The sequence below is a fragment of the Geotrypetes seraphini genome, chromosome 1 (genome assembly GCF_902459505.1).
Source record: "Geotrypetes seraphini chromosome 1, aGeoSer1.1, whole genome shotgun sequence".
In the NCBI taxonomy this organism is placed as follows: domain Eukaryota; kingdom Metazoa; phylum Chordata; class Amphibia; order Gymnophiona; family Dermophiidae; genus Geotrypetes; species Geotrypetes seraphini.
Genome location: NC_047084.1, coordinates 51,546,065 through 51,561,602, shown reverse-complemented (window position 1 = coordinate 51,561,602; position 15,538 = coordinate 51,546,065). Strand labels below are relative to the sequence as shown.

The 15,538-nt window shown below is 43.0% G+C and overlaps 1 protein-coding gene across 1 annotated transcript in view; it reads left to right on the top strand.

Moving 5' to 3' along the window:
- MTREX (Mtr4 exosome RNA helicase) overlaps nucleotides 1-15,538 on the top strand; it is a 311,801-nt gene that overhangs the window by 67,617 nt on the left and 228,646 nt on the right. Inside the window, exons 7-9 of the mRNA XM_033931296.1 lie at nucleotides 4,327-4,417; nucleotides 4,888-5,012; nucleotides 10,243-10,341. Of these exons, the coding sequence (XP_033787187.1) occupies nucleotides 4,327-4,417; nucleotides 4,888-5,012; nucleotides 10,243-10,341 (315 nt within the window). The remainder of the gene's footprint in view (nucleotides 1-4,326; nucleotides 4,418-4,887; nucleotides 5,013-10,242; nucleotides 10,342-15,538) is intronic.

The window sequence follows — 15,538 nt, the reverse complement described above, 5'->3', positions numbered from 1 at the left end:
CCTCTCGACGATTTATTTATTTAGTTTTAGAGCCCAGAACTGGTTATATGGATACATTTTCAGGATCAATAACATACAAGCTACAGGATCAGTAATAAACTACAGAAAATGGAGATTGTTTTCGATAACATACATGCTATGGGAAATTAAGAACACACATGCTATAGTGAGTCTACATGCTACAAGATTAATAACGAGCCACAGGAACAGTACATACATGTTATGGGGAGGGCGGGTTAAGAACACCTATGCTTTAGGTAAATTAAGAGAATGCAAACTATATAGAGTCTCAGAATGGAGGGATTTCCAAAACCCAGCAGTTTGACTGGGTTTTGAAAGGTCCCTGAGCTCAGGGCCGTGTCTACAGGGCCTTTGAACATGTGCAGGCATCGAAGTGGTTGACATCCACGTATGATCAGAGACCCTGTAGACGTGGCACCAAGTTTAGTTTACTGTGGCAGAAAAAGTTTGCGAGATACATGTGTTAAATAATGAGCATTAAAGTGGAGTAATGCAGTAAAGTTTGTATGTAAGGCAGTGAAGGTAGGATGGGTTGGATGATGGGCGTTGCACCTTTAGTACGAATGAAGAACTAGAGGAGTGTGGTGGTGGGATACCAGAAGTAAGAAAGCATGGACAAGAGCAGTATATGGGGGAAGAGCAGTATATGTGGAAATATTGGAAACAAAGTAAGATTTGTGGCTGAGTAAGCCTGGCAATCTTTACCTGCCTTTTTGTTTTTTAACTTTGCTTTTCTTTAGCATCTCGCCAGACCGGTACAGTTCACTGATGGGTAATAGCTCACTATGACCAGCAGGTGGAGACTGAGACAAAACTTTGGTTGTAATACTAATAGCTATGCTTCCCTGTAGTCTAACCAGTCTGTTCTCAGTATCAGCAGGTATGGTAACCTGTGCCAGCCTTCCCTGAAAATGAGCATAAGAATTGCCACTGCTGGGTCGGACCAGTGGTCCATCGTGCCCAGCAGTCCGCTTATACGGCGGCCCTCTGGTCAAAGACCAGCGCCCTAACTGAGACTAGCCCTACCTGAGTACGTTCTGGTTCAGCAGGAACTTGTCTAACTTTGTCTTGAATCCCTGGCTGGTGTTTTCCCCTATAACAGACTCTGGAAGAGCGTTCCAGTTTTCTACCACTCTCTGGGTGAAGAAGAACTTCCTTACGTTTGTACGGAATCTATCCCCTTTCAATTTTAGAGAGTGCCCTCTCGTTCTCCCTACCTTGGAGAGGGTGAACAACCTGTTCTTATCTACTAAGTGTATTCCCTTCAGTACCTTGACTGTTTCGATCATGTCCCCTCTCAATCTCCCCTGTTTGAGGGAGAAAAGGTCCAGTTTCTCTATTATTTCACTGTACAGCAACTCCTCCAGCCCCTTAACCATCTTAGTCGCTCTTCTCTGGACCCTTTCGAGTAGTACCGTGTCCTTCATGTACGGCAACCAGTGCTGGACGCAGTATTCCAAGTGAGGGCACACCATGGCCCAGTACAGCGGCAAGATAACCTTCTCCAATCTGCTTGTGATCCCCTTCTTTATCATTCCTAGCATTCTGTTTGCCCTTTTCGCTGCCACTGCACATTGCACAGACGGCTTCATTGACTTGTCGATCAGAACCCCCAAGTCCCTTTCCTGGGTGGTCTCTCCAAGTACCGCCTCGGACATCCTGTATTCGTGCATAAGATTTTTGTTACCTACATGCATCACTTTACACTTATCCACATTGAACCTCTGCCATGTCGATGCCCATTCCTCGAGCCTGATTATGTCACGTTGCAGATCTTCGCGATCTCCCTGTGTCTTCACTACTCTGAATAACTTCATATCGTCCGCAAATTTAATCACCTCACTCGTCGTACCAATGTCCAGATCGTTTAAAAAGATGTTGAGCACGGGTCCGAGCCCTGCGGCACCCCACTGGTGACACTCTTCCAGTCCGAGTATTGTCCATTTACCCCCCCCACTCTCTGTTTCCTATGCTCCAGCCAGTTTTTAATCCACATGAGTATTTCACCCTCGATTCCATGGCTCACAATTTTCCAGAGTAGTCGTTCATGCGGAACCTTGTCAAAAAGTCTTCTGAATATCCAGATATACAATGTCGACCGGGTCGCCCTTGTCTATCTGTTTGTTTACTCCCTCAAAGAAGTGCAGCAAGTTCGTCAAACATGATCTGCCTTTGCTAAAACCGTGCTGACTGGTCCTAATCAGCCCGTGTCCGTCAAGTTGATCAATGATGTGGTCCTTTATCAGCGACTCTACCATCTTTCCCGGTACCGAGGTCAGACTCACCGGTCTGTAGTTTCCCGGATCTCCTCTCGAACCTTTCTTGAAGATCGGCATAACATTCGCCACCTTCCAGTCTTCCGGAATCTTTCCTGATTTGATTGACAGATTGGCTATTAGTTGAAGCAGTTCAGCTATGGTCCCTTTCATTTCCTTGATGACCCTCGGATGGATGCCATCCGATCCTGGGGATTTATCACTCTTAAGCCTATCAATCTGCATACACACCTCCTCTAGACTGACCGTCAATCCTGTTTGCTTTCCGTCTTCGTTTCCAGCATATAGCCTGATGGGTTCCGGTATGCTGTGTAAATATTCTTTGGTAAATACAGACGCAGAAAATGTGTTCAGTTTGTCGGCGATTGTTTTGTCCTCCTCTATCGCTCCCTTTATTCCATTGTCATCCAGCGGTCCCACCACTTCCTTCGCGGGTCATTTCCCCTTAATATATTGAAAGAACGGCTTGAAGTTTTTTTCCTCCTTGGCTATTTTTTACCGCCTTATGGCATCTGCTTTGATGTTTGTACTTTTTCCAGTTTTCGTCCATTTTTGACTTTTTCCAGTCCTTAAACGAAGTTTTCTTGTCTCTGATCGCTTCCTTCACCTCTACATAGAGCCACTCCGGTTCCTTATTCTTTTTCCTCTTTGATCCCTTGTTGATATGTGGTATGTATAGATTTTGAGCCTTGGTGACTGTGTCCTTAAAAAGGGACTAAGTTTGCTCTAGCGTTTTTACAGTGCTTATCCTCTTCTTAATCTTCTTCCCTACCATGAGTCTCATCCCTTCGTAATTCACTTTTCGGAAGTTCAGTGCCTTGGCTGTCGTTTTGGTCTGATGTTTCTCCCCTGCGTCCAGATCGAAGTGGATCATATTGTGATCGCTGTTTCCCAGTGTCCCTTCTTGTGCCGGTCCTCACAGGCCATTTAGAATTAAGTCCAGAATTGCATTTCCTCTAGTATTTTCCTTGACAAGTTGTTCCAGGAAGCAATCGCCTACAGCATCCAAGAACTTGGTCTCTCTAACGCTGCCGGAAGTGCCTAAGTTCAGTCTATTCCCGGATAGTTGAAGTTACCCATGATAACTGCGTTCCCTCCCTTGCAGTTGCGTTTAATCTTGTCCATCATTTCTCCTTCAATTTCTTCGGACTGCCCTGGGGGTCGGTAGTAGATGCCGATCTTCGATTCCAGGCCATTTGTTCCCAGAATTTTGACCCATAGACACTCTAACTTATCTATCAGTTGTGGCGTGTTCTCTCCAATGAAGGCCTGTTGGAAGTTGTTTAGTGGCCGTCTTGTCCCTGTTTGGTGCTGGATTGAGCTTAGGGGTTCACTTTTGGGGGTCCATCCGACCTCAGGGAGTGTCACACTCGATGGGTCATGAGTTAAGTCCTTCCCCCCATTTCCTCCACCTTCCCAAAATTTTTCTAGAGGTGCCTCAGCAGTAATCAGTGCAGTGCCTCAGCAGTAATCCTTGCCACCCATACCAGCAAGGCATATGCCTTAGACTAGCCAGTGGAGTCTGTTCTGATAGAAAAAAAAATACTGAGGCAGTCTGAAGGGAGCCTTTTTATTGCTAACTGGCACTTTTTCCCTTAGCTAGGTCATGTACTGCGCATTGAGCACTTTTAAAGGGAAAAGCTCACCATGACCAGCAGGTGGAGACTGAGACAAAACTTTGGCTGTACACTTCCCCTTCAGTGAACTGTACCAGTCTGGAGAGTCTGAAAGAAAGAGAATTAGTAGGTAAGAACCTAATTTCTCCTTCCTAGAGAAGATCAACTCTTGTACTGGTTTAATTTCCAGGATTTGTATACTGTGGAATGGGTTTTCGCACAAGACAGCCTATGGTTCTCCAATCAGAGTGACTGTCTTCATCTATTCCATAAGCATTTTTTGTTAGGTTCATCTTTGAAATCTCAGATTTTAAAACACTAATACTCAGTAGATTGTTCAGAAAATTGCATTTATCTTAGTTCTGTATTCTCTTGATCTTATCCTTGTATCTTCTTTCTGTTTTTCATTTTAGATTTTGAGAAGCATGTTATACAGAGGCTCAGAGGTTATGCGTGAAGTTGCCTGGGTTGTATTTGATGAAATCCATTATATGAGAGATGCAGGTATTTAGAGATATGCATAATCAAAAAATAATTTAGCTCATTCACTCTATTACTTATGTGTCTATCACTGGAAAAATGTGACTAAAATAGCGAATCCAAAATGTTGAGATTGGCAGGCTAAATTCTGTTTTTCTGCCATTAGTCTCTGTTTCCATAAACCTTTATTTGCAGCTTCCTGGAGATTTCCCCAGGTTGTTTTTTTTCTTTTGCTTTTCTGTTTAACAGACCACATCTTCTTCAGAACTTAGCATGCCTGCATCCTGAATTGCATTTTTAGTGTCCCTGTTTTCTTGCAATGAATGATGCCTTCGGGGAATCACAACCAGGAATCTCACTAATAAAGACAGCTGTGACTTACATGATGTCTGCAATCTGTGGAGCTTTTCTCCTGGAAAGAAACAAAAAAACCAACTATTTCATTTTTCTGCAGCAATTTGAGGGAGCGTGTTTGTTTGTTTTTCTTTTTTCAGAACGTGGTGTAGTATGGGAGGAAACCATCATTTTACTGCCAGACAACGTTCATTATGTGTTCCTTTCTGCCACTATCCCCAATGCACGCCAGTTTGCCGAGTGGATATGCCATCTACATAAACAGGTATTTTTTGGAATGTGAAAAGTAGTAGAACTTTTCAAATTAGAAAGGGCAAATCATGTGGCAGGAGAAATCCCTGTTCCATTTCCCTTATCCTGGAGAGAGGAGAGAGAAGAGAAAGAGCTGGCCAGCAAGTGACACAGAGGAAACATTCTTTTGACATGTAGACACATGTAACCAGGTCAAGATGGTGGGGAAGAGGGTTAAAAAGGAAGACCCATTTACCAAAGAATATTAGCAAAGTATGAAGTCGTCGTCCTGTACTAAACATGAAACATTTATGGACATTCTAAAGACATTAGGGAGGGGAAACTTTTTGTCCTTTTTTATTAAAGGAAATTTAAAGAGAAATTGAAATGTATAAAATCAGTGCCAGAAACTATTTGACACCTAAAATTCAGCAACTGTTGTTGGGCTGGGAAGATGAGCTGATCTTAAATCGAAGAAGAGAAGTTAGGATGGAATGGGGAGAGAGGAAAGGAGCAAGAATAATTGAAGAGGAGTGGAAAAGGAGAGTGCAAACTCCCTTAAAACACCTTGTTTTGCCTCAAAATTAGTAGGGATAGAGTCCTCAGATCCTAATACCCCTATATCATGCCTTATTTGTACTAGATGGGTGGCTGAAGAGCACCCTTGTGCCATGAGGCACAGGAAGGAGGGATGGGAGCTTTGGGCTTAGCCTCTCTGCAGGCCACTAGGGTTGGAGAACAACAGATGTCCCATCAGGGGGATTGAAATACCTTTTCTAGTGCAATAGGTATATCATTCTGGACGAGTGGGTTATATCCCAGTGATTATCCAAACAAAAGACTTGTATAGATGATTATCTCCAATCGTTGTTAGATTCTTAGATTACTGTGCTCTCAGATGCCTGCGCTGTAAAATCTGGAACGATTTTCTCTACAGCCTCAGCAGGAAAGAGGTATCTTTCATTGAGCTCAGTGTCTCTAATCAAAAAAGTGCTAATGCTTTGTGCTTAAAACTTATATAAAGTGCTATTGTGCAAAATTAATAACTGAAACCTGCACTTATCTCATTACAACTTTAGTGCCAGTGTCGTCGTCGTAGTAATATGAAACTCTTGCTGCCCAACGGGGACCCGTTTCACCTATTGGCGGCTTCTTTAGGGGTCTACTTTATAACTACAACAAAATCAAATAATATGATAATTAATATTATTTGAAACATATCAAAGATAATATATGAAACTCTATACACGGTTACTCACTGTGCAGCTATGCTCTGGCTGAAAAGCAAAATGGCGCTGTCAACTATCAGACACCAACGCATGTGCTTAAAAGCTCTCAATGTAATTGCTCTCGTTGTTAAAAATCTTAGCGCATGTGTATTGAAATATATTGATTCGCTTATTGCAAAATTTGAATCAAAGCAGAAATACTGTTGAAACAAAAGATCGGAAAAAAGGAAATAAACCAGAAAAATGAACTAGAAAAAAGAACCTCAATCTATGGTAATGTTCAAACCTCTTGGTTTCAAAGTGCCTAATCTAAATATCCAGCGTGTCTCCCGTTGGAGAAGTCTTCTTTGTCTATCACCACCCCGGATGTTCTGTGTCTCCTTATCAGTGCAAAAACATCTCAATTCTGAAAATTTGTATTGTAATTGCCTGCAATGTTCTGCTAGTGGAGCGTTTAATTTTTGACATTTGATTTATTTTCTGTCATTCTTGTTCTAAAAGGTCTGTTCGACATCCCCACATATAATTTATTGTACGGACAGGAAATGATATTAATGATATGATCAGAGGAACGTGTCAAAAACTGTTTTCCATCAGTTGGATTAATGAATTCTTTTTGAGATATGTTGATATTGCAAATACTGCATTTCCCACATTTGAAAAATCCAGCTGGTAACAAATTTCTCTCCTCCCCCCCATTTTCCTCATCGATCAGTGAGTAAGGTCCTTGCACCACATGCCACACAACACATGAAAGGGGGTGGGGGTGGGAATAACCAGCTTAGCCTCCCCTTTGCTGTCTAGGGCCAAAAAAAACAGGCAGTAAGTCCATTTCTGGGCAGTTTTCCTTTCTGGGTCCCGGAATGGCAGTCCTAAGCGCAGATCCCAAGAGACGCAAACTGGAGTCCTCTACAGGAGATTCAGTGTTGCCTAGTACGGCATTCTCTCTGGAATTTGTTAATTTGATGTGGAGAGCCTTTCAGGACAGCCGACCTTCCAATGGGAAGTTTGGCAGTGCTTCAGACGATGCACGAGGGGGCAGGGGCTCCCAGGGGCATCCGCCTCTCTGGCTGCAGCTGGCTAGGCTCTAGGGGATCCCCCTGAGGGAGATTTAGATGATAATGGGTCCCTTATTATGCTGTTGCTGTCTCAGGACATGGCCTCCCTGTCAGGGGATGCAGGGTCACAGTCGGGTATATTAGACCCCATCGTAGCTCTCGATCTGGTAGCTCTTGACTCTATTGGACCTGATTGCTGATTCGCTTTGGAAGTTAAACTTAGTCTCCCAGCAGGTCCCCTCTTCTTCCTCTTCTATTGCGAGGGTAGTGAGCGTCCAGTCTTCTACGTTTCTCTAGCATTCTGGCATTAATATGTTGGTCATGGAGCATTGGGATGCTCTGGAAAGGTCTCTTAAAGTTGCCAGGAGTATTGCTCGGCTGTATATGTTGGCACCGGAGTGTCACCATCTGCTTGAGTACCTGATTGTAAAAATCGCTTAGATAACCTTGATAAACTTGAGTCATGAGCAAAGCTTCAACTTATTTGATCTCACCCTGCAGTTTGCTCTGTATCGGGGAAAGGGCTGGTGACTCCACCTCCAAAGCTGCTCTCAGCAGACTTCCCTTCAAAGGGCAAATATTGTTCGGGAAACGACTGGATGATCTCATGGCCAGTTTAGCAGATTGTTGTCTGTAGAGGCTCAGGGTGCTCTAATTTTCATTACTCTAGGTGATCTCAGCAGTACTCAGGAACTACTTCCCAGAGAGCTTTCCATGGATACAGACAAAAGGTCTGCTGGATCCAGACAGAACCTCCTGTTCCCGGCCTACGTCATCCTCCAAAAAGACACAATGATGCCAGGTCTGAAGCGGTCCTTCTCAAGATAGGGGGACGGCTCTCGGACTTTCTGTAGGCCTGGGCTCAGATATCCTCAAACAACTTGGTTCTGGAAATCATCCAGAGTGGTTATTTTATTTATTTCACATGGCCCTTGACGGACTGGTTTGTGGACTCCCCAGCGGGGCGACAAGAAAAAGTAGTCAGAGTGGAGGGCACAGTGAGAAGGTTGTTGGAGATACAGGCCATAAAACCTATGCCGCCCGAACATAAGGATTGCCGCTGCTGGGTCAGACCAGTGGTCCATCGCGCCCAGCTATCCAGCTTGGGAAGATACTCCATCGTGTCAAAGAAAGGCTCAGATGATTGGAGACCCATTCTGGATTTTTCTCATGTCAGTGTAGCACTCAAGATTCTGCGCTTTCACATGGAGAAAGTTCATTCTGTCATAGCAGCAGTGGCTCCTGTGGAATTCCTAGCCTCTCTGGATCTGACAGAGGCATATTTGCATATTCCTGGCCCAAAGAATGTTCCTAAGGTTTTTTGTTCTGGAAACCATTACCAGTTCTGCTGTCATCTTTCTGTTTGGGAGGGGGGATTTCTTTTTATAGGTTAGGGTTATCCATTGCTTTGGTATGAACTGAGGCACAAGAGGCAGAATTGAAAAATGTAGATGATGCCTTCTGCAAACCTTGCTGGTGAAGGGAAGAAACCCACTTATTAAACCTTCTGTATCCTTCTACTAGAACATAATCACATTATGAGTAAAGAAATATTTCCTCCAGTTTGTTTTAAATCTACTACTTAGTAACTTCATTGCATGTTCCCTAGTCTTAGTAATTTTGGACAGAATAAACAAGTTTCTCACTAGAGTCAGAAAAAGTACCTGCATATAATGTGGACAGCACTGTCTATTTGTAATAGAGCTCTAGAAATGAAATGTAGTAATTGTCCTGTATTCACATAGTTCAGTTGTCACTTCCTGAGCTGCTCTCATTCTCTTCTGTTTCCTTTTCATTTCTCATGGCTTTCATGGGCTCAAGAGCTTGACAAGTTCATCAGCCTATCCACCAAAACTAGAGTAAATGGCTTCATCTAGTTTTGCCAACTTCTCTGGCTCAACTCATTTGGGATGACGGGGCTGTGGCTCACTGGTTGAGCTGCTGCCTCTGCATCCATAGATTGTGAGATCAAATCCTGGTGCTGCTACTTATGACTCTGGGCAAGTCACTTAATCCTCCAGTGCCCACCACTTTGAATGTCAGCTTTGAAATGCCAAAGGGATAAAAAGGCAGTACACAAGTCCCTGTTCCTTTCCCTTTCCCTATTAGCAGAGCTGAACATTTAATTGAGGACTGCATTTTAGTAATGGGAGAAGAAAAGAGCTTGGTGAATAGAAGAAGGGATAGAAGACTAAAAGTGCTTGCAAGGGTTACCAGAGGAAGAGAAGAGGCTGTACCAGGGAAGGAGGGTAAGGGAGGACTTCACCAAGGAGGAATGAGGGAAGTGCACCCATTAAGAATGAGGGAAGTGCACCCATTGAATGTTCAAGTTCACTCCCCCCAAAAAAAGAAAGAGGAGGGGTGCAGGACATAATTGCATTTTGATTCTGGTGAGTAAGCACTGGAGGAAGCTTTGTAACTTTACAGTAGTTTGTACAGACACTATTTCTGTTCAATTATCCCAAGACATTGCAGAATATAAATCCTTTATTGCAAGGTCTCATTCACTCCACCTCAGGCTTGATGAATTTTGAAAAGGACTGATTGGCAACTAATATGGGCAGTTTAAACTAGCCTTACTCCGAATGGTAACTACTGTATGGTTCTGTCTTATAGTATGACTCAGAAGAACTAAGTTCCAAAAACAATTGGAAATTGTCATTGAGGGATTTAAAAAGGTTTAATTTATTTTCTGGAAATTGATTAATCAGGGCAAGTGTGATGTTGATATCATATACAGATCATTGATTTTCCTAAAGTTTGTACGACTTGACTTTTGGTGAGGCTTTAATTGATTTCTGTGCTAAGCAAACATAGTATCAGTAAAAATTAACATTCGGTCTATATGTTATGATTTTATGTGATGCTTCTTCTATGCTGTATACTTATATCATGTGTATTGTAAATTGCCTGGGGAATCAATGTGGGTGGCATTTCATAAGCTGAAATTTATTAAATCTGTCTTTATTTTTGACAGCCTTGCCATGTGATATATACTGACTACAGACCCACTCCTCTTCAGCATTACATTTTTCCAGCAGGAGGAGACGGACTGCATCTTGTGGTTGATGAAAATGTAAGTTCTTTGGCATTCAATGATCCAGGGAAGCTGACTGTCTTAAGTGGCTCAATAGTTTGTCCTCAAGGGCTGCAAGTAGGTTTGCTTTAGGTTTGCAATTGGAGATGTCTGCAAGTAAACATTTCTCTCTTACTGTGTACAAATCTGTGTTGACCTACAGTCTGCCACTGGCGTATGATTCCTTGCCACCTAGCATTGGTGAGAAAGTAAAAAGATTGGTATAGATCAGTGGTTCTTAAAACCTGTTCTGGGGGATCCCCAGCCAGTCAGGTTTTCAAAATATCCCTGATGAATATGCTTGAGGCAGATTTGCATGATTGTCACCTTTATTATATGCAAATTTGCGTTGGCTGTTCAAAAAGGTTATTATAATAAATTTAAGGATGTGTGGGGACCATTATTAAATTATAGTAATGAATAAGTTACACTTTTCCCAATTTTAATACACATGTGGATTTGGGGAGGGATTTCTTGTTTTTCATTAAGAATATATAGATGATTGTCGTAAGATATTATTTTCATGTGGTATATATTAGTTGTATATGAATTTGGGAGGGGGGGTGGGGGTTAAATCATCTTGGTGTATGATATTGAAAATTTTTCAAGTGATGTTGTATTATATTTGGTTGATATTTACTGTACACTTGATGTAAGTTTAAAAATGAATAAAGAAATTAAAAAAAAAAAAAAGATATCTTGAAAACCTGACTGGCTGGGGATCCCCCCAGGACAGGTTTAAGAACCACTGGTTATAGATCATGAAACCAATCTCAGCTGGAATCCAGAGAAATACTGCCTCACAAAGAGAATATTTGTGTGGGGCACACATGATGTGGTGTATGTAGCTTTATTATAAATGGTTTTCCATGTTTATTTTGAAACCATTTCTATTAATAAAATAAACTATAAAGGCAGTTAAGAACCATCCAACAGATAAGAAACACCCAGATATTCCCCTCACGACCTTCCCAATCCCATCCCATGTAGAAAGCTACATCTCTCCCAGGAGAAAAGTGTTACAACAAAGATCCCACAACCAGGAGCATGTCCTAGGGCATGGACTCTTACGGCCCCAGAATATTCAGTAACCATTAGTCTTCTTTCCCTTTTTAACATCACTCCCCCCCATTCTAATCGAACAAGAGAATCGATAAGGGTATCCAGCTGACCAAGAAAGATGCTTTAAGATCATGTTCAAAATAAAACTGCATTCTCTTGGATGCAAAGAATTCAAATAACAGTCTCCTGTAAGTAAAAAAAGCGCATCATTGATCACCTAGACGGACACAGTCTGATGAGGATCAGCCAGCACAGCTTCAGCAAAGGAAGATCTTGCTTGACATACTTGCTGCACTTCTTTGAGGGAGTAAACAGGCAGATATACAAGGGTAACCCGGTCGACATTGTATATCTGGATTTTCAGAAGGCATTCGACAATGTCCTGCATGAACGACTACTTCAAAAAATTGCAAGCCATGGAATCGAGGGTGAAATACTCACGTGGATTAAAAAACTGGTTAGCGGATAGCAATCAGAGAGTGGGGGTAAATGGACAATACTCAGACTGGAAAAAAGTCATGAGTGGAGTGCCGCAGGGTTCGGTACTTGGACCTGTGCTCTTCAACATATTTATAAACGACCTGGAAATTGGTACGACGAGTGAGGTGATTAAATTTGCAGACGATACAAAGTTATTTAGAGTAGTGAGGATGCAGAGCATAAGAACTGCCATCTCCGGATCAGACCTTCGATCCATCAAGTCCGGTGATCTGCACATGCGGAGGCCCAGCCAGGTGTACACCTGGCATAATTTTAGTCACCCATATCCCTCTATGCCTCTCATAAGGCCTCTCATAAGGAGATGTGCATCTAGTTTGCTTTTAAATCCTAGAATGGTGGATTCCGCAATAACCTCCTCTGGGAGAGCATTCCAGGTGTCCACCACTCGTTGCGTGAAGCAAAACTTCCTGATATTTGTCCTGACTTGTCCCCCCCTTAGCTTCAGTCCATGTCCTCTTGTCCGTGTCACATTGGACAATGTAAATAATTTTTTTTCCTGCTCTATTTTGTCGATTCCTTTCAGTATTTTGAAAGTCTCGATCATATCCCCTCACAGTCTCCTTTTCTCAAGGGAGAACAATCCCAGTCTCTTAAGTCGTTCCTCGTATTCCAAGTTCTCCATACCTTTTATTAGCTTCGTTGCTCGTCTCTGCACCCTCTCCAGCAGTTTTATATCCTTCTTTAGGTTGGGGGACCAATGTTGGACACAGTATTCCAAGTGTGGTCTGACCATTGCTCTATAAAGCGGCATTATAACTTTCTACGATCTACTCGTGATTCCTTTCTTTATCATGCCTAACATTCTATTTGCTTTCTTTGCCGCTGCTGCGCTTTGTGCCAACGGTTTCAAGGTCCTATCTATCAGTACACCCAGGTCCTTTTCTTGTTCACTCTTGCCCAGAGTTGCACCTGACATTCTTTACTCGTGTTCCTTATTCTTTCTGCCTAAATGCATTACTTTGCACTTTTCCACATTAAACTTCATCTGCCATTTCTCCGCCCATTTCTCTAACTGACGCAAGTCACTCTGGTGTTCCTCGCTATCCTTCTGAGATCTGATTGCCCGGCATAGCTTAGTGTCGTCTGCAAACTTGATGATCTCACTGGATGTTCCTTCTTCTAGGTCATTGATGAAAATATTAAATAAGATGGGCCCAAGTACCGAGCCCTGGGGCACACAGCTAGTCACTTTCTCCCAGTCTGAGAACTTCTCATTTATGCCCACTCTCTGCTTTTTGTTCTCCAGCCATTTGCCTATCCATCTTCGTATGTCTCCCTCTATTCCATGGCTTTGTAGTTTCCTGAGAAGTGTTTCATGTGGAACCTTGTCGAACGCTTTCTGGAAGTCCAAGATTATATCCACCGGTTCACCACTATCAATTTGTTTGTTCACGGTCTCAAAAAATTGAAGTAAATTCGTCAAACATGATTTCCCTTTCCTGAAGCCATGTTGACTGGCTCTCATCAGGTCGTGTGTATCCAAGTGCCGGACTATGCTATCTTTAATCAGAGCTTCAACCATCTTTCCAGGGACAGACGTAAGACTCACAGGTCTGTAGTTGCCCGGTTCTCCTCTTGATCCTTTTTTGAAAATTGGCATGACGTTCGCTATCTTCCAATCGTCCGGTATCTGTCCAGTTCTAATTGACAGGTTGGCAAGTTTTTGCAATAGCTCTCCGATTTCAACCTTTAGTTCTTTTAAGACTCTCGGGTGAATTCCATCAGGTCCAGGGGATTTGTCGCTTTTAAGATTGTCGATCTGGTAGTATATCTGGTCCAAGTCCACTTCTACTGTGGTGAGGCTGTCCTCTATTACTCCTTTGAATACTTTCACTGCTTCTGGTATTGTTGCAGTGTCCTCCTTCGTAAAGACAGATGCAAAGAAGGAATTTAGTCTGTTTGTCTTCCTTGATGTACCCTTTTCTGTCCTGGTCATCCAGCAGTCCCTCTTTTGCAGATTTTTTTCCTTTTACGTATCTAAAGAAATTTTTGGCCTCTTGCGCTATTTTCTCCTCATAGTCCTTTTTGGCATCCCTCACTGCCTTGTGACATTTCTTCTGATCATCTTTGTGTTTGTTCCAAGCTTTGGTTGTTTTCGTGCGTTTCCATTTTTTAAAAGAGTCCTTCTTTTCTTTTATGGCTTCCTTCACCTCTCTAGTAAGCCATGCCAGTTTTCCTTTGCCTTTAGTTTTCCTTTCTTTGGAAATCCGCAGAATGTAGAGATTTTGTGCTTCCGTGATAGTATTTTTCAGTAGGGACCATGCCTGATCTACCGTTTTAACTTTGTCCATCTTTTTCTTGAGCCGTTGTTTCACCATGGCTCTCATGCTATCATATCTTCCCTTTTTAAAGTTTAAGGTCGTGGTTAAGGTTTTGGTACGTTTCCCTTTCCCAATGTTAAGTTTAAAGTTGATTATGTTGTGATCGCTCGTCTCCAGCGGGACTGTGACTTCTACTTCTTTTGTCGGTCCCGTAATGCCATTTAGGACCAAGTCCAAGGTGGCATTTCCTCTCGTCGGCTCTCCCACCATTTGTTCCAGGAAGCAGTCCCCTAGCCCTTCCAGGAACTTGGCCTCCTTGCTGCAGTTCGAGGTTCCCAGGTTCCAGTCTATCCCCGGGAAATTGAAGTCTCCAATGATTATTACATTACCTCGAAAAATGGGCCATGACATGGCAAATGAGGTTTAACGTGGATAAGAGTAAGGTGATGCATGTCGGTAACAAAAATCTTAAACACAAATACAGGATGTCCGGTGCGGTACTTGAATTGATCCCACTGGAAAGAGACTTGGGAGTACTGGTCGACAAGTCAATGAAGCCATCTGCGCAATGCGCGGCGGTGGCGAAAAGGGCGAACAGAATGCTAGGAATTAAGAAGGGGATCACAAACAGATCGGAAAAGGTTATCATGCCGTTGTACCGGGCCATGGTGCGCCCCCACCTGGAATACTGTGTCCAGCATTGGTCGCCTTACATGAAGAAGGACACGGTACTACTCAAGAGGGTCCAGAGAAGAGCGACTAAAATGGTTAAGGGACTGGAGGAGTTACTGTACAGTGAGAGATTAGAGAAACTAGGCCTCTTCTCCCTTAAAAAGAGGAGACTGAGAGGGGCCATGATCAAAATATTCAAGATATTGAAGGGAATTGACTTAGTAGAGAAAGAGAGATTCTTCACCCTCTCCAAGGTGAAGAGAACGAGAAGGCACTCGCTAAAGTTAGAAGGGAAAAGATTCCGTACAAACGTGAGGAAGTTCTTTACCCAGAGAGTGGTAGAAATCTGGAATGCTCTTCTGGAGGCTGTTATAGGGGAAAGGACCCTTCAGGGATTCAAGAAAAGGTTGGATAAGTTCCTACTGGAACAGAACATATGCAGGTAAGGCTAGACTCAAATAGGGCAATGGTCTTTGACCTAAGGACTGCCGCGTGAGCGGATTGCTGGGCACGATGGACCACTGGTCAGACCCAGCAGCAGCAAATCTTATGTTCTTATGATATTGTTCATATTGTCTAGTAGGAGGAGGGAGACCCCCCCCCTTGACTGCGAAACATAAGAACATAAGAATTGCCGCTGCTGGGTTAGACCAGTGGTCCATCATGCCCAGCAGTCCGCTCATGCAGCATCCCTCTGGTCC